The sequence below is a fragment of the Amphiura filiformis genome, unplaced genomic scaffold (assembly GCF_039555335.1).
Source record: "Amphiura filiformis unplaced genomic scaffold, Afil_fr2py scaffold_30, whole genome shotgun sequence".
Taxonomy (NCBI): domain Eukaryota; kingdom Metazoa; phylum Echinodermata; class Ophiuroidea; order Amphilepidida; family Amphiuridae; genus Amphiura; species Amphiura filiformis.
In genome coordinates, this window is record NW_027305494.1 from 773457 (window position 1) to 800978 (window position 27522).

A 27522-nucleotide genomic window follows, 5' to 3' on the forward strand; every position below is an offset into this window, starting at 1 on the left:
TCATATGGCAGCTAATGGAGATACATCTTTGTGTCGCTGAGTACTGGGCTATATAGATGCAATCATTCATATGGTAGCTAATGGAGATACATCTTTGTGCCACTGAGTACTGGGCTATGTAGATGCAATCATTCATATGGCAGCTAATGGAGATATGTCTTTGTGTCACTGAGTACTGGGCTATGTAGATGCAATCATTCATATGGCAGCTAATGGAGATATGTCTTTGTGTCACTGAGTACTGGGCTATGTAGATGCAATCATTCATATGGCAGCTAATGGAGATATGTCTTTGTGCCGCTGAGTACTGGGCTATGTAGATGCAATCATTCATATGGCAGCTAATGGAGATATGTCTTTGTGCCACTGAGTACTGGGCTATGTAGATGCAATCATTCATATGGCAGCTAATGGAGATACATCTTTGTGTCGCTGAGTACTGGGCTATGTAGATGCAATCATTCATATGGTAGCTAATGGAGATATATCTTTGTGCCGCTGAGTACTGGGCTATGTAGATGCAATCATTCATATGGCAGCTAATGGAGATACGTCTTTGTGTCACTGAGTACTGGGCTATGTAGATGCAATCATTCATATGGTAGCTAATGGAGATACGTCTTTGTGCCACTGAGTACTGGGCTATGTAGATGCAATCATTCATATGGCAGCTAATGGAGATATGTGTTTGTGTCACTGAGTACTGGGCTATGTAGGTGCAATCATTCATATGGCAGCTAATGGAGATATGTCTTTGTGCAACTGAGTATTGGGCTATGTAGATGCAATCATTCCTATGGCAGCTAATGGAGATACGTCTTTGTGTCACTGAGTACTGGGCTATGTAGATGCAATCATTCATATGGTAGCTAATGGAGATACGTCTTTGTGTCACTGAGTACTGGGCTATGTAGATGCAATCATTCATATGGCAGCTAGTGGAGATACATCTTTGTGTCGCTGAGTACTGGGCTATGTAGATGCAATCACTCATATGGCAGCTAATGGAGATACGTCTTTGTGTCGCTGAGTACTGGGCTATGTAGATGCAATCATTCATATGGCAGCTAATGGAGATACATCTTTGCGTCACTGAGTACTGGGCTATGTAGATGCAATCATTCATATTGCAGGTAATGGAGATACATCTTTGTGCCTCTAAGTAATGGGCTATGTAGATGCAATCATTCATATGGCAGCTAATGGAGATAGGTCTTTGTGCCACTGAGTATTGGGCTATGTAGATGCAATCATTCATATGGCAGCTAATGGAGATACGTCTTTGTGTCGCTGAGTATTGGGCTATGTAGATGCAATCATTCATATGGCAGCTAATGGAGATATATCTTTATGTCACTGAGTACTGGGCTATGTAGATGCAATCACTCATATGGCAGCTAATGGAGATATGTCTTTGTGCCGCTGAGTACTGGGCTATGTAGATGCAATCATTCATATGGTAGCTAATGGAGATATATCTTTGTGTCACTGAGTACTGGGCTATGTAGATGCAATCATTCATATGGTAGCTAATGGAGATACGTCTTTGTGTCGCTGAGTACTGGGCTATGTAGATGCAATCATTCATATGGTAGCTAATGGAGATACGTCTTTGTGTCGCTGAGTACTGGGCTATGTAGATGCAATCATTCATATGGCAGCTAATGGAGATACGTCTTTGTGTCGCTGAGTACTGGGCTATGTAGATGCAATCATTCATATGGCAGCTAATGGAGATACGTCTTTGTGTCGCTGAGTATTGGGCTATGTAGATGCAATCATTCATATGGCAGCTAATGGAGATACGTCTTTGTGCCGCTGAGTACTGGGCTATGTAGATGCAATCATTCATATGGTAGCTAATGGAGATATATCTTTGTGTCACTGAGTACTGGGCTATGTAGATGCAATCATTCATATGGTAGCTAATGGAGATATATCTTTGTGTCACTGAGTACTGGGCTATGTAGATGCAATCATTCATATGGTAGCTAATGGAGATATATCTTTGTGTCACTGAGTACTGGGCTATGTAGATGCAATCATTCCTATGGCAGCTAATGGAGATATGTCTTTGTGTCACTGAGTACTGGGCTATGTAGATGCAATCATTCATATGGTAGCTAATGGAGATATATCTTTGTGTCGCTGAGTACTGGGCTATGTAGATGCAATCATTCATATGGTAGCTAATGGAGATACATCTTTGTGTTGCTGAGTATTGGGCTATGTAGATGCAATCATTCATATGGCAGCTAATGGAGATATGTCTTTGTGTCACTGAGTACTGGGCTATGTAGATGCAATCATTCATATGGTAGCTAATGGAGATACGTCTTTGTGTCGCTGAGTACTGGGCCATGTAGATGCAATCATTCATATGGCAGCTAATGGAGATACATCTTTGTGTCGCTGAGTACTGGGCTATGTAGATGCAATCATTCATATGGCAGCTAATGGAGATATATCTTTGTGTCACTGAGTACTGGGCTATGTAGATGCAATCATTCATATGGCAGCTAATGGAGATATGTCTTTGTGTCACTGAGTACTGGGCTATGTAGATGCAATCATTCATATGGCAGCTAATGGAGATACATCTTTGTGTCCCTGAGTACTGGGCTATGTAGATGCAATCATTCATATGGCAGCTAATGGAGATACGTCTTTGTGTCACTGAGTACTGGGCTATGTAGATGCAATCATTCATATGGCAGCTAATGGAGATACGCCTTTGTGTCACTGAGTACTGGGCTATGTAGATGCAATCATTCATATGGCAGCTAATGGAGATACGTCTTTGTGCCGCTGAGTACTGGGCTATGTAGATGCAATCATTCATATGGCAGCTAATGGAGATACATCTTTGCGTCACTGAGTACTGGGCTATGTAGATGCAATCATTCATATGGCAGCTAATGGAGATATATCTTTGTGTCACTGAGTACTGGGCTATGTAGATGCAATCATTCATATGGCAGCTAATGGAGATATGTCTTTGTGTCACTGAGTACTGGGCTATGTAGATGCAATCATTCATATGGCAGCTAATGGAGATACATCTTTGTGTCCCTGAGTACTGGGCTATGTAGATGCAATCATTCATATGGCAGCTAATGGAGATACGTCTTTGTGTCACTGAGTACTGGGCTATGTAGATGCAATCATTCATATGGCAGCTAATGGAGATACGTCTTTCTGTCACTGAGTACTGGGCTATGTAGATGCAATCATTCATATGGCAGCTAATGGAGATACGTCTTTGTGTCGCTGAGTATTGGGCTATGTAGATGCAATCATTCATATGGTAGCTAATGGAGATATATCTTTGTGTCACTGAGTACTGGGCTATGTAGATGCAATCATTCATATGGTAGCTAATGGAGATACATCTTTGTGTCACTGAGTACTGGGCTATGTAGATGCAATCATTCATATGGCAGCTAATGGAGATACATCTTTGTGTCACTGAGTACTGGGCTATGTAGATGCAATCATTCATATGGCAGCTAATGGAGATACATCTTTGTGTCGCTGAGTACTGGGCTATGTAGATGCAATCATTCATATGGTAGCTAATGGAGATACATCTTTGTGCCGCTGAGTATTGGGCTATGTAGATGCAATCATTCATATGGCAGCTAATGGAGATACCTCTTTGTGTCACTGAGTACTGGGCTATGTAGATGCAATCATTCATATGGCAGCTAATGGAGATACGTCTTTGTGTCGCTGAGTATTGGGCTATGTAGATGCAATCATTCATATGGTAGCTAATGGAGATATGTCTTTGTGCCGCTGAGTACTGGGCTATGTAGATGAAATAGATACATCTTTGTGCCGCTAAGTACTGGGATATGTAGCAATGGGCTACCTTGACGCAATCTCTTGAAATATTTCCACTACACAGAATTGATAGCAACTATGATTCACTACTGAATCACAATGGTAAGCACAATGATACGATTTTTGTCCAATAATCTATAATAAATTACTGAGTTTGGCGACTTGGTAAGGCTAAAAACTTCTCGCTTTACATTATTTCGAAAACGGATTTTTGCGCTATGTAGAGTAAAGTTGTCCGCACCCCAATAAAACGTCCAATTTTGTTTTTGTTTACGTTAAGGGTGTCAAATTATGTTAATTAGTTTCAAAGCCACTACCAGAGCACCTGCATCCTAAAACTTTTCACGCCAACACAATACACTAATGGTGACATAGCCTCATGTGTGAGGATATTATGCCTGTAGTCTCAACTATTACATGACACAGTAGAAGTATGCCTGTAGTCTCAACTATTACATGACACAGTAGAAACTCAATTAATTATTCAACTAATTTATCAACATCAGCATGTATTCTGTGTTTTTATGGAGAACCTATAGTCAACAGTAGAGTGTTTGTTTATTGAATTAGTTTGTAAGTGAAACTTTTGAAGGACAAATTAATCAGGGTTGCCAAACCTGTTGGTAACCCAAATGGGTGACTTTTGAACAATTTCACTGAGACTTCCCATATGAACAGATCATGGTTAAGAAAAACACAGCTGCACAGTGGTAAGAGTACGACAAATTTATCCAAAATGGGCTAACAAATAAAAAGTACAACAAATGCATAGAAATCTAAAATATCAGATCACCCAGCAGACCACAGGGGGCCAAGAGGGATGTGAATAAAATTGTGTTAATCTGCTCAGTGATGTAGCCAGGACTTTTGCATGAGGCGGGGCAGCAAGGTACATTTCAAGGTGGGGACAAACTTGGATGAAAATTATAAAAAATGAGCTAAAAGGTACAACAAATTTGTCCAAAATGGGCTCAAAAGTACTGTAGAAACAAATGCATAAAAATCTTAAATATCAGAGCCGCCAGCATCCCACAGGGGCAAGACTTCTCACAGTGGATATGATATGGTGACAAGAAGACTTGCTTCGATCATGATCTAATTGCAATTTCAAGCCATTGATTTATATTGAAAATATACTAAATATTATACTTCTAAGTTCTAAATGATAATCTCCTCTCATACCTTTAATCACATTAAATAAAACATTTACATGTACACAAAATATACAACATTTACCAACCGCGGAAGACTCTGACCGCGAAAGACGGGTGACCGCTAGTCTATTTAATTTTTCAATACTTATTTTCCATGTTAGTAACCTACCTGCCATGGACCCAGTTCAGCAATAGCCTTCTCTGCTTGTGCTTTTCTCTCCTCACAGAGGACTGTCACATCATTCCAGCTCTTGCTAAGATGCGTCAGATCTTGCTCAAGTTTCTCGGCTTGCTCTGGTATGGTAGCGTTGCTTGCAAGTTCTTTGCCGGTCTTGTTGACATAGTCGTAATTAGGCGTCTGATCCTTGATGGTCTTTTGAAGATCCTGAAACGGTAATAATAAATATCAAATTAAATCTCAAAATGCTGCATACAAACAGATTACATAGGGGCCTACATCAATTTGTAAAGCGACTTTTACCTTGACTACAAGTATCACCGTTTTTGGTGGATATCAGAATCAGTTCACTTCATATGGTGCATACCATGTCTGTACTTACGATTTGGACAGTCAGAGGTTAGTACCCTGTTCTTCAAACCTGAGCTACTTGTACAGGTATAACTTTCTGTACATGGGACCTACAGTTTTGATTTTTGATTTTATATGTCAAGCATAACTAGGCATTAACAGCCGAATTCTAGGAGCTAATACTGCTGACACTTCGACAAGTGACCTGGTGATGGGGGTTGCCATAGATAGCTAGTCGGGACATATTTACAGGACAGGCAAGTGTAGCCAACAAAGGCTTATTATGCTTATCGGAATCGACTTTGATCATGGGTCATCTGCCCTGTCTTTTAGTGAGCCATGGGGAGAGCGTATTTTCATTGGGGAGGGGGGGGAGTCCTGCAGGGAATTGAACCTAAAGGCAAAGAACTTAACTAGTGTGCCATGTTGCTCCTTGAAAGTCCCTTCAGAAGGATGGGGCACTCACTGTATAGTGGAATAGTGGAAATCTGAGTTCAATCTATAATATTTTACCTTAAATTCTTGCAACTGTTCCTCCAGATCATCCAGCTCAGTGACAAAGAACTCTTCCGATTTCAGCACCTCTTCCACCTTCTCCAGCCATTCTGTTAATGCCTTCATGGCATCCAAGTATTGCTTTGGAGGAGCATTCTCTAAGGCTTTATTCAGCATCTTCTCTCTTTCAGCAAGACTTTCGTGGATATTATCCCATGATTCATGGATGTTCTTGAGGTCTTTCTGAGCAGTACGAGATATGGTGGCATCATCACCTTGGACTTCCCTGGCGAGTGGGGCAAGTCGTTCCAGTCGGCTACTGTGTGGATTCAGTTCTGTTTGCTTAGCCTGTGCGAGTACAAGGAGATACATTGTAAGTGGTATGCAGTTGCCCATTTTCCATATATTAAGTCAGTAAAAGTGACAAATATCTTTTCAAAAGCAACCAATCACAAAGTACATTTTGGGTTCATACCCCATGTGTCACACTATGGTACATCTGTGATCTTGGTGTGTCAGGCATGCAAACCAAAGTAGTGTACTTTCAGCATTTATTTTATCCGCAAGAGCTCAAAATTTAATGATAACTTGCATCTTTGAGCTTGAGCTTTATGACAGTTTGCAAATGTACAGCTTACCATGCGCTATCAGCTTAATGATTTATACACACGAAACACAAACAAGCGCTCACTTTATATCAGTTTATAACTTTATAAGTTTGCTGGTTGCATGGTGAAATAATCTGCACAATTTTATCCTCCATATGCAACAGGCAATCATGATGGAGTCCTCTTTAGGTCTAATCTCTTTGATAAATTCTGATTTATTAATAATCCAATCCTCTTTATAAGTAGATCAATAAAAATAACCAAATACCTTGCACTGATCAAGTTGCTCTGTGATTCCTTGAATATCTTCACTAACTGGCTCTTGCTCGGCTAGCCACTTCTCAACACCACCAACAACATCCTGAAGTCGCTTCAACTCGTCCGCAAATTCCTTACGTAATGTGGCGTGATTCAGGGTACGTTTACGTTCATCCAGGAGTACGCGTACATCCTCCCAGCGTTCTTTTAGATTGCTCAGTGTTGATTGGATAGGTTCTGATGAATCCCCATCTGTACAATGAAATGAATGAAGCAGTTTGTGTTACCCAAGAGATAATATAATCAGAGCCAGAAACAAAAAATACTCCAATACAAGATTCCTATTGCGGCCCCTGCACAGGTACACCATCGCCAAGGTACCGGGCTGGTACACACACAGTACCTACACAGTACCAACACAGTACCAATGCTGCTACAGCACAAGATCATCAGCAACGGTACTGCACTGGTACTACACTGGCACTCCCCTGGTACTGCACAGTACCAGCTAAATACCTTGGCAAAGGTGTACCTGTGCAGGCAGCCCAAATAGGAATCTGGTAGTGCAGTTTCGTCTTGATATCCCCTGTCAATGAAACTCTGCAATGATTAGTATATAATTTGTTGTGATGATTAAAATTTCTGAATGCAATGGTAAAACAGCGTACCCTATGGTTATAGGTTTGCACCTTCAAACATACAAGCTGTCTCAAAAGTCAGGTCTTAGTGATATGAAACTTTCTTTCCTGAAGGCATCATGTCAACAGTGCCTAAAAGAGTTGATTTTTTTCCCTTGTAAAAGTACCATCATATTTCACCATTTTCTGCAATACCTTTTCTCAGATGAATGGAGCAGATGAATCAACCATCCTTTTGTGCGCTACTAACCAAGCACAGGCTGTGTGGAGTTGATAGTCAGATACAAACTAGTCATTTCAATTCAGTCTCTGATTATACACACACATGTGATATGATCAAGCAAAATATATCAGTCCTCTATTTCTAAGTTGTTTGTTTTTGATGTGACTAAACAATGCATATTTTTGCATTGTTTCCAACACATGTAAATAACCATTGTTGACAACATTGCAAAACACATTTTTGCTTCTAATATCAAAGCCACTAGTGCAGTTTATCTCCAAACTTGTGAATTATTTTGGTACATGTCTCAATGTGAGGTATAAAAAACAATAATTATGAAAAAATCTGACCACCACCTTTAAACAGCTTACAGTATTTTACAGGGATGGGTAATTGCGTAATTTCCTGACAATTGAACTGGCCCTTTGCTGAGCTCTTATGGGTGGCATCAAACAATTTGGGAGCTTGCCCAGGGAATAGGTTATCACCACCTCGCTAAAAAATGTTGTTGCTCTTTTTATGACAAAATACCAACATCCAATTCCGAATATGTAAAAAATGTGATGTTTTTAGGTTTTTTTATTTACATTTCCGAAATTTTTTTATATGGCCAAATTTCAGGAACTCTGGAAATTTCTGGAAAACTTGCATCCCTGATTTTAAATTCAAAATGTCTCACCTGTTTGGGTAATGTTGATCAGCTTGTCACCCAGCTCTGATACATTCTTCACCCTGGTCTGTCTTTCCTGGAGATCTCTTTCTAGAGTCTGTTAATACAAAAGACAACAAAGTTCATTTCTGGCACTAGATAAAGTTTGTTTGACTTATCGTTGGCGAAAATATTCGGTTTTTGTTACTGTGCATGTCAAAAGAGTCCCAAAAAAAAAAACCCATTTGTATCCATCATGGAAGATACTCATCATGTATGTAGCATATACAGTGAAAGACACAGTTTACTTGATAATGTTATCCAAAAGAACAATTTGACAGTTTTCCAACTGTCTGTTTGTGTTGCTGCACACATACCGAGTGTTGCACGATGGATACAAATTAGATTAAATACCAGTAGTTTACTTACACTGTAAGTTTTCATCTGTTCCTCTAGGTTAGGATCATCAGGGGACGGATCTTGTGTTGACAATAACTTCTTCTCAGTATCCTCCATCCATGCCACCAGACTACCCAGCTCACCATCAAACTGCTTCTTCAATGGACTATCCTCATGAGGGCGCTTCTGTGCAGCCGACTCGGTTGGTGCCGACTCGGTGGGTGACATATGGACGGTTTTGTGGATTGTTTTAGCGATGACTGTCTCTGTGACCTTGTGGCCACCTTGTTCAAAGGTAGTTGTTGTTGTGTTGGTTTTGATGGATTCGGTGACAGGAACTGCGCTGATGTTGATTCCTGCATCAGCAATCTGAAATCAAGGAAAAGTGTGAAGCAATTAAAAATGGGATTCATGTAATTTTATGAAAGATTTATTTTGCACAAAGTTGAAACTTTTACTCACTATTGATAGTTTGGCCTATCATGGTTGGCAGGCATAATCAGAATGATGGTTGTATATCCTTACTTCCAATTATACGTATCCCAACTGAAAAGGACATATTATCAGCCAGGGAGAATCATACACATGATTTAGGAAGTGGGCCTCCTCTCTGTTCATGACATTTGGTCAACAACCCATTCTGATGATGCCTACTGACCATGATAAACAAAACTGCCAATAGTGAGTAAAAGTTTTGGTTTTGAAAAAAAGAAAAGAAATTTTTTATAATGTTTACCAACAAACCTGATGAATCTATTTTAAATTGTTTTTAATCACTGTTTAAGAATCTTGTACTTTTTGCTGCAGGACCTCCTTGGAAATCAGTGTATTAACATTGAAGGGGCTACCCAGCCTAAAGAAAGAATAAATAAATAAATAAATAAATAAAATCTATTTAGGGATTCTTGTAACTCTTGTGCAGTTTTAGATTCAAATCTGTGTTGTTGTAGAATATAAATCTTTGAAATAAATACAAATTACAGAGTGAACAAGTCCTGTAAATCCTGTAATTTTCCTCTTCCTTGTACTAAGACTTACTTGTTAAGTATTTAGCAAATAGCATATCTATCTAAACAGATATTCCATCATTGTAAACAAGAGGACCTAGCTCCCAACTGAATGATTTGGGGTTAGGATGTGGGTTCAGGTTAGGCAATAGAAACAAATTAGTTCAATCTTTCGATCAACCATCGATGCTTGGTCAATCCTTATTATTCATAAAATCAATTAATTGGCCATTATTAATTATGATAACATACAAATATTTGCCTGTATTGATATTGAAAAGTATAAATTCAGCATTAATTCTGATTAATTATAGTCCTTATTTCATTAATAACAAGCATTGAAGCAACATCGATGGTCGATTCAAAGATCAAACAAATTTGTTTCTGGTGCCTTATGGGCAGAATTATGGTTTTTGGACCATGTTCATGGACACATTTACTTGACTTGGGTGCTGAGCCTAATAAGTTACATAACAATTGGGAGTGGTATCATTTATTGGTATTGTTGTTGTAACATCTCAAAAAAGTAACTAACCCCCTTAAATAATGGCCATTAATTAAAAACAGGCAATTGTATTACAAATCTGTAAAATGTGTTGGAAGCAGAATTTCTGCACATTTTGACACCTCATTTGTAGCAATTGACTAAATATAGACGTCACAGCGTACATTTAAATCAATGTAACCCAGGATTTGAAAGTTGCAGTAATTTCTATTGATTTGTATTCGGTATAATGGAAGTAAATCTGTGCAATGATATCTGAGTGTTTTTGTAATGTTGTAAGTACAGCTTTCAAATCTGGACCTCACTACATTAAATTCACCGGTGTTTTATTGTTTTCTGGGCTATCATATCAAATGAGGTGTCAAAATGCGCAGAAATAAATTCTGCCTCCAACGCATTTTACAGATTTGTAATACAATAGCCCGTTTTTGAATAATGGCCATTATTTAAGGGGGATTAGTTACTTATTTTGAGATATTTACTTTGCAGATACAGGTAGTAAGTTCATGAGTTACCCATAGTTCTTATCACTGTAAGTTTTGAGATATCAAATTTGATACAATATGATTTTAGTAAGAATTTCAATTTTGCTAGATTACTCACTGCTTTAGAATGTGCCTCCATCTGCTGTACAATACTATCCCACCTCTGTGAGAACTCGTCCAACCTGCTCCTGATGTCGTCAATGGCTAGGTTATCCTGATCAAGATGTGTCACCAGATTCTGTGCGCTGCCGTTAAGCTTACCAAATTCCTTATGCTGCAACTCCAACTCTTGCTCCAGTAGCTGAAGTAAATGTAAACAAAAAGATGTGATTTGAATCTTAAATCCAACAAATATGATGTAAGGTTTGATAACATATCAACTCTGACCTACTAGGGTGACCTACTTAAACATTCACATCTATTTATATCCTATTTGTAAGTAGCTTATGGAGATATTCATTTGGCACATAGATGTGTCTTTAGTCTTTGGTTGACTTTAAGAAAACATGAAAAGTTCAGATGTAAAATGCCATATATTCAAAAGCTGTCTTATGTATTCTTTGTATTGATAATTATTTTATTTGACATATTTGTAATCAGCAATTAGGTTGGTCCACTAATTAAGGTAAATACAATACTGTAAGCTAATGACTATTCAAAACAGATATGTATGCTAAAATGTAAATACTAGATCAATATTAAAGAGGAAGCCCTATCACAGCAGTTCTTCTGAGGTGAATTAAACCTGCCTGGTTATCAAATTAATCAGTGACAAGGTTATTTCTAACTTTGACATGTGCTAATTGATGTTTTAATGATATTGCATCAATTAGCACCTGTAAAATTCAGAGATAACCTTGTCACTGATTAATTTGATAACCAGACAGGTTTAGTTTACCCCAGAAGAACTGCTCTGGTGGGCTTCCTCTTTAAAGTAAATAAATTAACACTGGGCAGCACATGATATATATCACATTGGACTACTGAACTCTTCTAACATAATTTATCCTCCATTTGAGAGTGATAATTGTTTCAATTCAAGTGATAAAACCAAGTGTGCATACATTTCAACAAAATGCATATGTAATTATCTCAGAGAATATATTACCATAAAAACGCATGCATTATAAATGTTGTGATGAAAGAAATTTAAACATGCCCAAGAAGTTGGAACTATCCCTGCTTCAAGCTTAGATACTTGTGTTACCCCCACCCCCCTCCATAATAATTCTATTATATTTAATCACCTCAGGATCCAGCAATTATCAACATATCAAAACTGCCAAGCCCAAACCACTGTTAGAAGATGAATTATTTAATACTTTGCTGTATTAAGTGGCAGCATTAAAACTGTGTTCTGAAATCAACCACACGGCTGGGGGTATTCTGGGATTTCAACCTGTGATACGATTAAGAGGCTGCTGGGCCAAAACCGCAACACTGATTAACTTGCCATTTGTTGTGTGTTTATATTGCAACACATCAATCATGATTGATTTCTTATGGATTGTGTTCTGTCAAAGACATGTGGCATCCCGACTGACAATATTCTTTATTCTTTCTGTAGCATTTCATAGTGTCAATATGATATTTACAGGCCAAATATAATGTTTCCAGTTAGGAATAGTGAGAGGATTTACTATCATTTCACTTTTTTAATCGTCCATATTTCTGATGCCCAATATTTGTTTCCCAACTGATGGTGCAGATGACAGTGAAAATCTGTATTACATCCAAAGAGATGGAAAAGCATGGATACAGATATTGTACTCTGTCATATTTGATATTTACTCAAAAGTTCCCTTTTCAGAGTCTTGATTAGCAGCAACGTAGCTTGCGACATCATCACAGTGTCTTCATTCAGCGTAGTGATGTTTACAATCCTCCAGTCACATCGGGTGGTCAAGTGTCAGCCATAGAGATAAAGACACTAAAACCTACCGTACTCTAAACAGGGACGCCAGATATGACCTGCCCACCATCAACAATGATCTGCTGATGGGTGGTCATGTGACCGGAGGATTGTAAACATCACTACACTGAATGAAGACGCCGTGATGGTGTCGCAAGCTAGATCGCTGCTATAAGACTCTAAAAAAAGGTCACTTTTGAATTTGAAGCAAACATCGGTAGATGTTGGAATTCTCAGATCATATCCATGAATTACATTTGAAGACATAGCAGTGTGTGTAAAAACAATCACCTTATTCAGTAACAATTCAAAGCTCAAGAAAAAAAAAGCATCCAGAAAATAAATCACATGCAAGATTAATATGCATTTAAGGTCAAAGGTCAAAAGTGCTGGATAATGAGCAAGATGCAAACTAATGCACAATAACATGATTACCCTCTGTTGTCTACTTTGTTGTCTTTCTAGCATATATAACTGGAAAGGAAAAGCAAGATAGTGCAAATCACATATTGGGGCTACCTTCACACACACTATGGACTGGCCATAAATGGGGTGATCCATTTGAAATAAACACTCCCCCTGTAGAAGATTTGGAAATATCTTCCACATGGGGAGTATGAATTTCAAATGGAATTAGCACATTAACCAGCTCTATTTGAAACTCACACTCCCTCTGTGGAAGATATTGGGGCTACCTTCACACACACTATGGACCAACCATAAATGGGGTAATCCATTTGAAATGCACACTCCCCCTGTAGAAGATTTGGAAATATCTGCCACAGGGGGAGTATGAATTTCAAATGGAATTTGCACATTAACAAACTCTATTTGAAACTCACCCTCTCTCTGTGGAAGATTCAAGTTGAATCTTTCTCAGAGGGTGTATGAAATTCAAATGGAACAGCACAATGTGTTCATTCCTTTTGAAATGTATACTTCCAAAATCTTCCCCAGGGGAGTGTGTATTTCAACTGGAATAGGCCAATGGTCTCATTCCCAATCACAGGCCATTAACGTTCATTTAAAAATCTTTGACTAAAATTTGGCCTTTGGCTGTTGAGTATGAGTTTTTGTACCCAACACACTCAAAGGTCATTCTATGAGTGCATAAAGGGATTGGGGTTAAAGAACTGTGTCCTGGTAGATGAGTTCATCAGACCCACTTAGGTCCAGATCTGGTACATGTCTTACGCAATATGTAGCTTGGTATGTAAGGTGATTTAGTTAAGCATTTTCTTGAAAATTAGGAAATGCTCTGAGCAGATTAATAGAGTAATAAAGTATGCTGATCAACATGTCTTTTTTTATTGAAATAAATTGGACATCAGTATTCAGTTGACATTTTTCTTTGTATCCTATTGTTTTTTCCACTTGAGAAAAGAGACCGGTTACTAAACATGCATTTTGTAAGTATAAAGTCTACCTTACTCTTCTCAGCCCAGCCTAACCAGACCTGGATTCGCTTTCATCAATATCAATGAGATATTTTACAATCACTTGCAATGCACATAGCCCACATAAATACACTAGATGAAGGTTGGACAATGATATGAAAATGGATGACATGCATCAACTTTGCACATAACATCTAATGATATAAATACATCTTTTCTAAAATGCACAGCATTAATGTACTATAACTTCACAACTTCAAATTGAGAGAGAGAAGCAGAGGAGAGAATGCAAGAGAAGAGAGCATTTATGTGAGTGAGGAGAAAAAGTAAGATAGATATAACATGAGCGAGTGAAAGCATCAGAAAGAGGCAGTGAGATACAGCGACAGTATGGGCCATTCCATTTGAAACCACACCCCCCTCCGGAAAACATAACCTTAATATATACCAATCAGGGTGTGTTGATTCCAAATGGAGTCACCCATTCAGGTAACCCCATTTAAAATTCACACTCCCCCTGTGGAAGATTAAGGCCATGTCTTCCATAGGGGTGTATGGTTTTCGACTGGAATAGCCCTGCAAGAGAGAGAAGAGCAGTGAGTAAGAGCAGTGAGTAAGAGTGAGAGATATAATGTGAGCATTTGGCTTCTTCAAAATAGTGCCGTTGGTGCGTGCTCTTGTGGGCATGTTGACTGAACAAATTTGCATGTTTATGCGTGATCAAATGCAGTGCATCTGTACATGTATGAAGTAACTGCAGCAAAATACTGATGTCACTGCCTTGAGGAACCCAAATAGGCTACAGTGAGAGAATGAGAGAGAAGGGGAGAGACAGTAAGTCAGAGAGAGAAAGAGAGCGAGTGGGAGAGAGATGAGAAGAGAGACAGAAAGGGTGAGGACTGAAAACATTCATTCACTAAACAAGGTTGCATACTATACTCTCTAGCTTCGTGATTTCATAAACAAATAGATAAAAGTCCATGTCTATACTAACTAGTTTATACAGATAGCCTATTGAACTCACTATCAACTATATATTAGGTAGGGCCCTCACACCTCCAAAATAGACCACACATCTTGAAAAATAATCTTACCTTCAGCTGTTTAATCCTTTCCATGGCCTCATCAGTGTTTGTGATATCCTGTAATCTCATCTTAGCTAAGACGTTCTCTTTTTCTGCCAGCCAGTCGTCAAACTTGACCTGCTCCTGTGAGAAGGTCTGCCAGTGAACGAGAACCTCTTGCAGCATGGCCCATCTCTGCTCTGTCCATTGGCAGACATTAGCCCATCGCTCACCCAGGTTGGTGAGTTGCTCTTCAAGGACTTCTGTGGCTGATGTGATGGAAGAAAAAAAATAAAGGTTGGCTTTATATTATTTTAATTCTTTGTCATAAATATACAACCAGTTCCAATGTGGAATACAGTAACATTTAATAGTTTAAATATTTGTTTTCTTTTATGTTGTCCTGATGATTTATGAAATCAAATGGAAGAAAAGAAATTTATATACGAATTATATAAAACAAATTGAGTGTTTTTATTCCTTCAAAGTAAATATTTTCATTCAGTGAATATGAACTGTTCCTTTCAACTCTGCAAAGCCTTATTGAATGGAACAGTCCATATTTCACTTTATGAAAATATTCTTACCATTGTACTCATAAACATTCAATATTTGTATAATAAGAGCATCACAACAAATGACTCTAAAAGCCAAGTTCAAAAGTTTGACAAAATAAGTTCATAGTACTATCTTATAGTGCCCTTTTATCTCAAAATTATGTCTACCAACATTTTCTTGATAAAGTCGCTGGTAAGTACTTTTGAATGTAAACTTACAAGTAGTGCCGTCTAAACGCACTCGCATGTAGCTACATGCAAGTTACTTTCAATGATTTTACATGTAAGATATCTTACATGTAGCGAACTACATTAGAATGTAAGGGCAGTGTGAACAATACTTGCATGTATCTCACATGTAAGCATGACCTTGATGATCCAATCCTATTGTGATTGTGCATAATCATGGTATAATTTACCAGTGAAGGTCACTCTTACTTTTGAGTTGGCTTACAAGTAAGTCCTGTGTGGACACACACTCGCTTGTAGCATAATTCAATTGCTGGCTCGCTTGTAAGTTACATTCGAAAGTAGGCTACCATCTAAACACACCTAATGGTTTGTTAAACTCACTTGTCAACTGGAATGTAGTAGGTGATTATTTCATTCCAACTGCAACTACCATACACCATAAATTACGTACATGATATAATTAGGCCTAGAGCCTATATTTTTTCAGTTTATCATTTCTATTTTCAGCTCAATTTGTCAAACAAGTCATTTCTCAAACCACAAGTTTCAACCAATGACCCTTGTTGGTGAGGTTCCAACTATTAATCAACTTGACTTCAAATGTTCTTCTGCAGTGACTTTGACATCACCACTGATGAAGGCTTCCTTCATTATAGTTATTTTTGCCAAAGTGAGATGAGACAAACCAATTTGACACTTTCAACTGGTTTGACAAGTTTATCCAAAACGACCTTTGACATCAGTATGCACCTTCAGACACCAATATCATATGCAGGCCCCTAGCAAGATTTCCAAAAAATAAATTCATTTAAATGCAAAATATGTACTGAAAATGGTTGTTTCCGGCTATCTTGAAAAGTTAAACATGAAAAAGTGGTTGCTTCATTAATTTTTCTTTCTAATTTGGACCTTCTTGAGCTTGGAATATTTTTTCTCTGAAAAGTGTACCTTTTTGCAAGGGGGAAGGGCGGCTGACCGCCCCACCTCCTGGTGATATATGCATATGATGTGATATTTCCTTCTGGTATCAAATATCCAGGATTGGGGAATTTTGACCAATCAAAAGCAGTAATTTGCATAAGCAAAAACAGATGGAGCACAAATCCTAGTTTTTGTCTGCAGAATAGCACTTAGAGGAATCCTAGAGCAAATAATGTTTTATTGAATAAACACATTCACTGACATCTCAAACATGCTCATCCATAAGTGCACAGTTCTTTAACCCTATGAGAACTACCTGCCTATTGGTCCAAAAGAAGTTTTCATTATCAATTGGACCAATCACCAACATTGTTAGAATAATTTCTCCACACAAAAAAAATTGGGGTGAATTATTTGCAAAGCTCCATTCTGATTGGTGATTAAAGTGAAGATATCACATAAATGACCAATCAAAGGCAATGTTAGATTGGCAGGTAGTACTCAGGGGGTTAACCTTAATACATTCATACACTCAGCAAATGACCTTTGAATATGTTGGATACAAAAACTCATCCCCCACAACATCAAGTCAAATTATGAGCTGTGCTTTTCAAATGGAGCTTATCGAACTACACCATTGCGGATGAGAGTATTTTGGTTAATAATGATTCTATAAACACCTCTTCAACGGGCTACAAATCAAACTCTCTAAGAAAATAAGTACTGTAGATTATACATAATTCATAGCTAGTCTAGTAGTTGACTTTATATACACACAGGCACAAGAGGTTTACCTAATGTAAACAGAACATTTATAACATAGTTTCTGTGTAAAGGGAAGCTACATACCACAGATAACTTCTAAGAGATGTTTTGTAAACAGTGTAATAGGTTGTAGGAAGGAGGGTGCTGGAATTTTATCTACACCAGGCACAAAAAGAAACTTGTCAGTTATATTCATCCTTGCTGTTCAATAACTTGATAATTTTGGATTATTCTGAAATATACATTTTGTTAATTGGACTTTTCTTTCACATTTGACACCCTGTTCGTGAACATTGAGCAAGAATTGACCAAGATATGCGCCTCCAAACTCTCAAACCCCAAAATGAAAAGTTGCAATTTTAACGATTCAATTGTGCCTGTTACACTGTGTACTTTATTGATTGGCCCGTGGTGCTTGTGTGCAATACAACGATGCGTTCCCATTGAAAATCGTTGAAAATGCAACTTTTGATTTTGGGGTTTGAGACTTTGGAGGCGCATATCTTGGTCAATTCTTGTTCATTTTTCACAAACAGGGTGTCAAATAAGAAAGCAAAGTTCAATTAACAAAATGTATATTTCAGAATAATCCAAACTTATCAAGTTTTTGAACAACAAGGATGAATATAACTGACGAGTTTCTTTTTGTGCCTGGTGTATTATAGATTGATATCATTCGGTTATGTATACATCTTGTGTGGTGAAATCATGTGGCAATAGTTGCTGTTAAGGTTTGAATTCTAAATTTTATGCAGAAAAAATATCAACCAGAATGATATCCTCTAATGAAAAGTATAATTAACACACCAAAAGATTAATGGAACCTTTCAAACAAAACTAAGACTTCCAGGGAATCAAAATGGTGATTATGTTTTGTTATAGTCCCCCTTTGGTTTCATTACAGATGGGGAAGATAGAGTACCAACCTAATGCTGGTTTCATACTTTCCTGCCGCTTTGCCACTCTGAAGATGATTTTATCTGAACCGCAGCAAGCCGATCTATCGATCACTCTACCGCTTTGCCGCCGCGGCAGCACCGCTGGGAGTTGAATTAAAGTCAACTCGGAGCGGTGCCACTCTCACGTATGAGAACAAAATACGATTTTGGAGCGGAGCTGAGCGGCAAGAATGGCTTTCAGAGTCATGCCGCTGCCGCTCAGCGGTGTGCCGCTCCGCTTGCACTTGTCTGCATCATGCCACTGAGCAGCAAGCGGCTAAAAGTATGAAACCAGCATAAGTTAGTGTATAGGGCTTCATCAATCTTTTTGGTTTGTTACCACATCATCCTTCATTAACAGAACTACAAACCAGGTCAAACATAGTTAAAACATTTGTGTAGAAGTAGGACTGTTTTAAACCTTATTTCTGTTGCACTTTACAAACTAAAATTTTGCTTACTTTGGTGTTAAGTCTGAACCGTTTCCTGAACACCACACTGAGGAAGATTTTGGAATTCCAGCCAAATTTTTAGTTTTAGCCATTTTAGCTAACAGTTTAAGTCATTTCAAACCCAACCATTTTCAGCTAAATCCAATTTAAAAGGTACAGAAAATGTTGGAATTTCAAACAAACTTCCCTAAATAGGAGACACATTCTGTAAAATCCAATTGGATTTCAAAATTGTCCATTTTTGTGATGGATTTAGACATAAAACATAAAAACTGTCATCTGCATTGATCATATGGTTCAACTGGAATTGACAATTCAGTGTCAACTTCCGCAGGGGGAAAGGGGTGCAAGTTTTAATTGTAATAGCCTATTTCAAAGACTTACTATTTTCAGGGCTGTTTTCATCAACTACTACCACCATATGAGTCAAGGAGTTGACCTGCATTTGTTGTGTCTCTAGATCCTCTTGAAGTCTCTACAAAATTGAAAACACAAACTCAACAAGTCACAAACAATGTAAATGCTCTTCCTTTTACTTTCTTATTTAACCTGGTCATCTAACCATTAAGGGGTACTACACCCCTGGTCAATTTTTGGTCTATTTTGCATTTTTCTCAAAATTATAGCACATTGGTGACAAGTAAGATATGTATATTATAGGGCAAGGACTACAACTACTGTACTGAAAATTCAGCAACTCAAAGCAAGTAGTTATTGATTTATTGATCAAATATTGGTTTTCCGTCATTTTTGACTGTAATGTAACGCCACAACTGTTGTCTGTGCTGAAATGAAATTTCCAGTGCAGTAGTTGTAGTCCTTGCCCCTATAATATACATATCTTACTTGTCCCCAATGAGCTATAATTTTTGAGAAAAATGCAAAAATAGGTACAAAATTGGGCAGGGGTGTAGTACCCCCTTAAGTGTTCTTGTTCAGAAGCTATTTTACATTATGCCTAAGGCAAGCAACATTGAGATCTAAAAAAGACCAATTTATCAGGATACATTTTTTTTAAATCCTAAATAGACTTGTGCACTCATGGAATACCTGTGAATACTTTGGGTACAAAAACTCATACTCCATAACTTGAGGTCAACATTTGCACTCTGGTTATTGAATGGAGGTTATCAAACTGTGCCATTGGCAATGAGACCAGTTGCCTTGTAATACGGATGCGCAAACAACAAGGTCTTGCCATGTAGCACCCCTGGTAGGAGCGGTCACGGTACGCCACTGTTGGCGCACCACCTACGCAAATCTCTCTTTGCGTATTGCTTGACTGATGCACACTTTTGTGAACTTAAGCAGGTGTAAGTAGGGACTTTATTGACATGCACAATACCAAAAACCAAATAATTCTTGCCTATTACGAGCTGATCTTAGTATAGGCCTATAACTTCACTGGTCCTATAACTGAAAGCTTTCATGTATGTATCTGATGGGCAACAATTTTCTAGGGAAACCACTAGTCCACCAAACCATACACCATAAAGTTGATCAAACTGTGCTTTATCAATTTTTCTCAGTCTTTTGTATTCCTAATCTAAACGTTCAAGTAGACAAATTTGGTGTTTCTGAGCCACATTTGAGGGAAATATGTCAAGTGCGTTTTGGGAACTGAATTAACAGGTATGCTCTACCATAAGCTGGTCATGTTCCCTAATAACATCTTGTTGGAAACAAGTTTCAATGTGAACTTATTCAAAACGTAACTTGTACTCTGATCTGAGCCATATCTGTAGTAAACAAACCTCATTCTATACTACACCCTACCTTGTGTTCATCCACTTGTTCTCTGATCTGTGCCAGATCTGAGCCAAGTGATTCCTGTGTGGCTATTCTCTCTTCTGTCTTGGCCAACCATTCTCCCAAGTCATCCAGCTGCTTCTGCTGAAGAGTCATCAAGACTTCATGTAACCTGGAGGGTGATGAGACAAGAGGGTAAACATTCATATCTTTTAGCAGGACTGTGCCTTATCACCCCAAACCCATCCAACAGGAAAGGGGCCTCACTTGTCTGATGGATAAAAATTATTTTCGATCAACACATGTATGAGCATACCATGGAGAATAGGGCTTAGCCCATGCAGATTGACAATTCAGCCCGGTTCCATCCGGTTTCTATTGTTCTAAACAATGGAAACCTGGATGGAACCGGCACTCAACTGTCGGGTGAGTTTTGATTTCATCCCTTATGTATTAGCGAATTGAAAGTAACAACAACCATTCGGGATCCAGAAAAGTTGCTAGATGTGAACAAGGCACAGGCATCAGCTGACATGGAGTTTTCACAAATCATAGAATACTGCTGTGCAAAACTTACAGAACATAACATGTTCTTGCTATATGTATAACTTCCAGCATGACAATTTTGAGCAAAATTATACAAAGAGACCCTCATGACATACTTAGCCTGTCTGTCCATAGCAGATATTCTCAAGTTCTCCCATCTGGTATTCAATAAGATCATCTGTTCTCGGACCTCATTCTCCTCTTCTTCAGACACTTTGTTTTCAATGATAAGATAGTTGCCTTCCTGGAGTGCATTGCCGACACTGTTCTGATGTGCTGTCAGCTCCATCATAAAATCCTGAGGATATCACAAATCAAATCAGAGTAATTAACATTCAGATTGGCTACTTAGTAGATAAAGATGGACTAGACCTTGGTTTTGTATAGGCATCACAGAATTAGAGAAGGAAAACCAGGACTCGACCACCTTCTTGACACAGACATGGAGCAGAAATTGGGGGTATTCAGTTTCCCTCAGAATGCACTTGAGGCATTTGTTGTCATGGTAGCACGACATCGCATAATGGGCGCATCTGAGAGGCACACTTGGTGCGACCTGCATGCGATACAAAGATGCTAAAGATGAGACGCAGAATTGTTTTCTTTCGTCTCCGCGCACCTTCGGCAATGACCCGAATACCACAATTTTTATCCCCACAGCTGACGGCGCGATTATACATGGCGGTATAGGAAGTCACAGTTCTCCTCTAATTCTGTGGTAGACATTCGTGTCATGTTTCAGGTTATAGAAAATATGTTTCAAGTTTGATCTGAATCAAGCTAATTGTTTAATCTTTTCAGATATAAATATAAGGGTCCTGGTGAAGGTTTAATCTACTTCGAACTACTCTTTATTGAGCCACCATTTTAAAGGACGATACAGGGCAAACTAATTTGAAGACTCTTTTCAGAGTCATACATTCTTCAGTGCCCACAAAGAACAACTGAAGGCAAAGAGCCCATGTTTAACATTGCTAAGCTGTCCTGACACAGTCAGATCTAAACCTTACCAATCTGGTACCTATCTAACAGAAAAGCTGTTAGAACCCTTCAATATCAATGATGTTGTCTTCATGCATTTGCACGTGTACATTTTAATAAGCACTGTTTAATGTTGGTTACACTGGAAATTCAGTCCAGTCACTACCATGAGGAAGTGAAAAATGATATGTAACACAACCTGATATAAATGAGACATATTTAAAAATTGAGTTATTTTCATCATTAACTTCCCCAATTACCAAGCATGCCATTATTATAGCTGGGTTCTTTACATCCTTATGCACTTGTCAACTAGAACCCTGGTCCCTGGGTAGCCAGGGATGGCTGGGGACTTGGACCCACATTTGAACGGAGAGTTGACACAAATTTTATCCCAGCAGGGCCAGAAATGTGCTGGGCCTTGTTAAGGAAGTTGACCACGTCCAAAGAGCTGAATGGAAGCACAAGGCAAATATTCTCATTTGCAAGTCCCAGCCATCCATGGGCCAGGACAACAACTGACAAGTGAATTAGTATGAGCTTTACAACACAATGTAATGTAATTTATTGTGTTTTACCCCCTGCTTTTACCAGTATCTCAATTTCACATTTGGATTGGATTGGATTGAATCATGTCGCATATAGAAGTGTAATTACTACACTGCAAAACTTTGTATTCAGTGTTAGGCAAATTTTAACCACTATTCTGTCTTGATGAAATCCAAGTTTGTGAAACTATTGGATCCAAAACATAATAATGATAATGATAAAATTGGATGCTTTAAGCACAATATTTATTGGTCTCGCTATGAGTTTTAAACTTGACTAGTAATGACTACATCTCATCCAATACTTTACAACTCATAGCTTGACCAATAAAATATGTGCTCAATCAATCTAACTTTATATCAAACATTGTCACTGGTCTAATATCAACAGTCAAAATTATTGGGCAAAATTTAACCAATTTTGGTTTAAATTTGCCAAACACTGCATAAAACTGCATAAATTTTGTGCCCATTAACTTGAACAATTGATATTAGACCCAATATTAGGTAATATGTTCCCCAATTCTTTTTGCAGTGTATCTTATGTCTTACCTCATGAATATGGAACTGTTCTTTGACTTCGTCCACATTACCAGAAATAGGCTCCTGGTTTTCAAGGTGACCCTCTGCCTCTAGCAACCAGGTTAGGACGTTCTCCATGTTGCCTTGGTAACTCTCTATGTCTATCTCGCTCATGTCTGACAAGGACTGGGGAAAAAGAACAAGAAACAGGAATATCAACACTTGAAACTAATTCATCAGGATCGTTCATAGTTCAATAAAGTAGAAAAGGTTCTTTTTCAGATCCAAATAATCTGGTACTTCAATTTCTATCAATTTCATCAAACATCTAGAAACACCACAACAGAGTGATCAAGATTCCTGATAGCAATTGAAATATTTCTAAGCGAGATCTGAAAAAGAATCTTTTCTACTTTAAGGAATATCAACAACAGGTTCCACAATCATTCTCATATATGGGGGAATGAAGGTATTAATCTACCACACACGTATGGGCTCACATGTCAAAAATACAAGAAATAATGAAAAATTTCATTTTGAAATTTCACTAATCACATCTTTTTCCAACTGACTCATTTCATGTATGAATACAATGTATGTTACATTGTTTTATTGTACTGCAACATATGCTAATTTACCTTTATATTTCTCACTTTGTTAATTTTGCTAAGTGCACTGGGATCTTGCAATGAGTTATTCCAGTTAGAATCCAAACACCCCTTATGGAAGACATGACCTTAATCTTCCACAAAGGGAGTGTAAATTTCAAATGGGGTTACCTGAATGGGCGATTCATTTGAAATTCTACACCCTGTGTGGGAGATTAAGGTCACATCTTTCATAGGGGTGTATGAATTTCAACTGGAATAGTCCAATGACATGTACTCATGAAGCAAGTTCTATAATTTCTTAATTTCTGCTTCGGTTGCAAACAGCACTTAGGATATTTTTATATCTCCTCAAACCTCCTCTCCTTTTCACCAATGATCATGATGTCAATGTGTAGCCTTAAAAGGAAAGAAGCCATCTGGGAACAGTTATAGCAGCTGACGTTCAGTAAGAAAGGAAGGGTCTGAATTCTGCTGCTGAACACCTACAATCTCAGAAAAAAAACTTGTTCAAACACTTTGAAGCCAAATTGGAAATGGCCTCCTTCTACTCCCATCCAATATTGGAATGTAAAATACATGCTCATCAGAATATATTTTCCCAACATTGATTTGTGGAGAAAGGGGAAGGCATATGTGGAAGAGGACCACAGAGGCAATGCTACTGTAATTCTTAGTTTCAATTACTCAAATAGTATGTGCAGTAGACCCCCCCCTCTAACATGCGTGGATGAAAACTAATGGACTGGATGTTATGAATTTGGGAATGGCCATGCAGGACGGAAGGATTTGGTGTGCTGTTTTAGTTCCAGGACACCACATATTTTAAGCAAGTATGTGCAGTGTGGTAAGAACAGGGGAGGGGGTAAGAAGATTACAAGTAGTGCAAGTGTTCAAACATGCTTTCCCTGAGTTTAGGCTATTCCATTTTAAATCCACACTACCCCTGTGGAAGATTTACAGTTTTTGTCAGAGAAGAACGACAGTTGTTTTAATTTTGAGAGCGTGCAGAACATAAACACGGAAGTGGGGTTCTGATTGGCTGAATCAATCATCTGATAATCATAGCAACAGACCGATAATCTGATTGGCCGATTGTGCATCAAAACGTTGGTCGGCGCAAACCATGGCCTTGAAGGGAACACAAAGCTCCACGTATGTCACTCATTAACAGGGCGCTCACGTCAATCCGAGCAAGGGACTGCCGTTCTTCTCTGAAACCCAGTGTAGCTATAGTCTGCCACAGAAGGAGTATCACTTTTGAATAAAATACACAATTGGGTAACTTTCATTTGATTCATTTCACTCCAGTTGTGGAAAATATAATTCCATAATAAAGGGGAATATGGGTTTCAAAATGATTAACTCTGACCAATTATAATTGAAAAACAACCTCCCCCTGTGGAAGATATTTCCAATATTTCCAAAATCTTCCACAGGGATAGTGTGGATTTCAGCTGGAATAGCCCATAATTTGTAAGATTCAACTTTGAAACATCTTCCTCTTGCAGTGTATTTGGACACCACAAGATCATGCCATACCATGCTACTTACAGGTTCAGAGGACGGAGTAATAGATCCAAATTCTAGTGGTGTTGACGCTTTGCTGGCAGCGCCCTCAAGGTTTAATGGTACCCTAGACTCCTCCACAGGTTGTTGCTCTTCTATGACAGGAGGTTGCTTTGGTAACGCTTTGTATAACATCATCATGTACATGACGATTGACTTCTTGTCAGGGTGCTCCATATTTACATCTGTAAAAAACACACAAAAGTAGACAATGTTATAAAGTGATGAATTCTAAAGGAAGATTTGTATTCTGTCATGTTTTCTTGTCACCTATTGAGGGGATAGTTTGTCTTAGAGAGAGCATATTACTACTTTTTGATAACCATATCTCTCTGTTTTAAAAAATTAGGTGCACATTTCATTAAATAACGGTATCATTTTCTATTTGTGATATTCTTGATTTAAAGCAGTGTTCTTTATGTAAGACTCTGCCAATAGTGGCCATTGCAGGCACTATATATAACCTCAGTTTCTGATTTGTTTTAAGAGAGAAAACTTTGTGGTGGCAGAATTAAGTATAGACTATTCTTGTGTAATGGTTACATTTGTTGGTAGTGGTAAACTTTGAGCGGTCTGTAACCCCATAACCCTCACAGACTTCGCAAGTGTGAAGCGCGAGAGTCCACAGTGCGAGGCCACCTCTAGCAACAGAGCCCGAAAGTAGGGCTAGGGGCCATGACAATATTTGGTCATACAGGCGTTCATTGTAACATTAACCGAGTACCTCATCCCACCCACCCCAAATATCATATAGCAGGTACTAGGGTATACAAATTCCTTAATTTTCCTGTAGATCATTTGAATTTTAAAGGCAATTGAATTCAAGATTATGGGCCTAAAAATCCACAAGCCATGACACAGATATTTCATGTCAACATTAGTTTGTCTACGTGGTCTACGAGATATCTCATATTCGGGCTGACTGCCAAGTTGATGTACTAAATGTGTCAAAAACAACACATCACTGATTTGATTTATTTAAGACTATACCCATTTTCATCCTATACAGATAAAATTTCATTCACACAGATGTACGAACGACGTCGAACGTGACATATTTTCAGTAATGTACGTAGTAAACTTTCAAACAACATTCTTGGTAATGGTTGGAGGATAAAACGTGCTAACTTCTAATAATGAGAACCGCACTGTTGAATCCGATGAAAGAACTTCTAAAATATGAGATTGTGTAAGTAACTTGCATGATGTTGTATCCATTGCTTAATTATTTTCTACCATCATCTAATTATAAGTTACAGGATATAATTCATGGTAGGCCTATATTGAAGTTTATACATTGTTGTATTACTGACAGGGGCGGATTTAGGGGGCCCGCGCAGCCTCTATTTTTTGACTAGCAAAGGGCGCCGGTAACTTAAAAATACAAAAATTGTAAGAAATTTAAAAAAAAAAAAGGAACAAATTCGCCATGAACAGCAAACAATTGGGCCAAAACCGTTGAGTTTTCGAGGGGTAACCCCTTTAACACATTTTTTCGTCGTCACCAAAAGGCGCCCCTTTATCAAAAAAATTCCTGGATCCGACCCTGACTGAAGTAATTTCTATCATGTATTGATTCACTTAACATTGTTTACCCATCAGTTTTTATTCAGAGGCTGCATGTCACAATTTTGGCCCAGTGAAAATCATTTTTTGCCGTACACAAATATGCAATGCTGTATTACAATTAGTCAATTTTAGGAATTACTGAGCTAAAATTGTGCCAATTTGGGCAATTTTGATATAAAATTGGATCGATTGAGCCCATGTTTATTGGTTGAGCTATCCATGACTTTTGAAATATTGGACGAGACATAGTCGACTCGAGTCCCAATATTTTAAAACTCATAGCGAGACCAATAAATATTGGGCGTAAAGCATCCAATTTTATCATTATATGTGTTGTATCCAATATTTTTACACACTTGGATTAATCAAAACATAATAATAGCAGAAATTGGTGCATTCAATTTCCTGAGAGAGTAAACACTGGTACCCATAAAAA

General features: G+C 38.1%; 2 protein-coding genes across 2 annotated transcripts in view; both read right to left on the reverse strand.

The window, feature by feature from the left end:
• Positions 1 to 11077, reverse strand: part of LOC140143866 (dystrophin-like) — a 404491-nt gene extending 393414 nt beyond the window's left edge. The window contains exons 1-6 of the mRNA XM_072165677.1: positions 10915 to 11077; positions 8830 to 9168; positions 8431 to 8518; positions 6901 to 7142; positions 6043 to 6372; positions 5170 to 5385 (exon numbers count right to left, since the gene is read on the reverse strand). Coding sequence (XP_072021778.1) covers positions 5170 to 5385; positions 6043 to 6372; positions 6901 to 7142; positions 8431 to 8518; positions 8830 to 9168; positions 10915 to 10935 — 1236 coding nt within the window. The 5' untranslated portion in view covers positions 10936 to 11077. The remainder of the gene's footprint in view (positions 1 to 5169; positions 5386 to 6042; positions 6373 to 6900; positions 7143 to 8430; positions 8519 to 8829; positions 9169 to 10914) is intronic.
• Positions 11078 to 11275: 198 nt separating this feature from the next.
• Positions 11276 to 27522, reverse strand: part of LOC140143858 (utrophin-like) — a 61225-nt gene continuing 44978 nt past the window's right edge. Inside the window, exons 5-11 of the mRNA XM_072165671.1 lie at positions 25503 to 25702; positions 23371 to 23526; positions 21406 to 21587; positions 20771 to 20915; positions 19379 to 19469; positions 15200 to 15438; positions 11276 to 11290 (exon numbers count right to left, since the gene is read on the reverse strand). Of these exons, the coding sequence (XP_072021772.1) occupies positions 11276 to 11290; positions 15200 to 15438; positions 19379 to 19469; positions 20771 to 20915; positions 21406 to 21587; positions 23371 to 23526; positions 25503 to 25702 (1028 nt within the window). The remainder of the gene's footprint in view (positions 11291 to 15199; positions 15439 to 19378; positions 19470 to 20770; positions 20916 to 21405; positions 21588 to 23370; positions 23527 to 25502; positions 25703 to 27522) is intronic.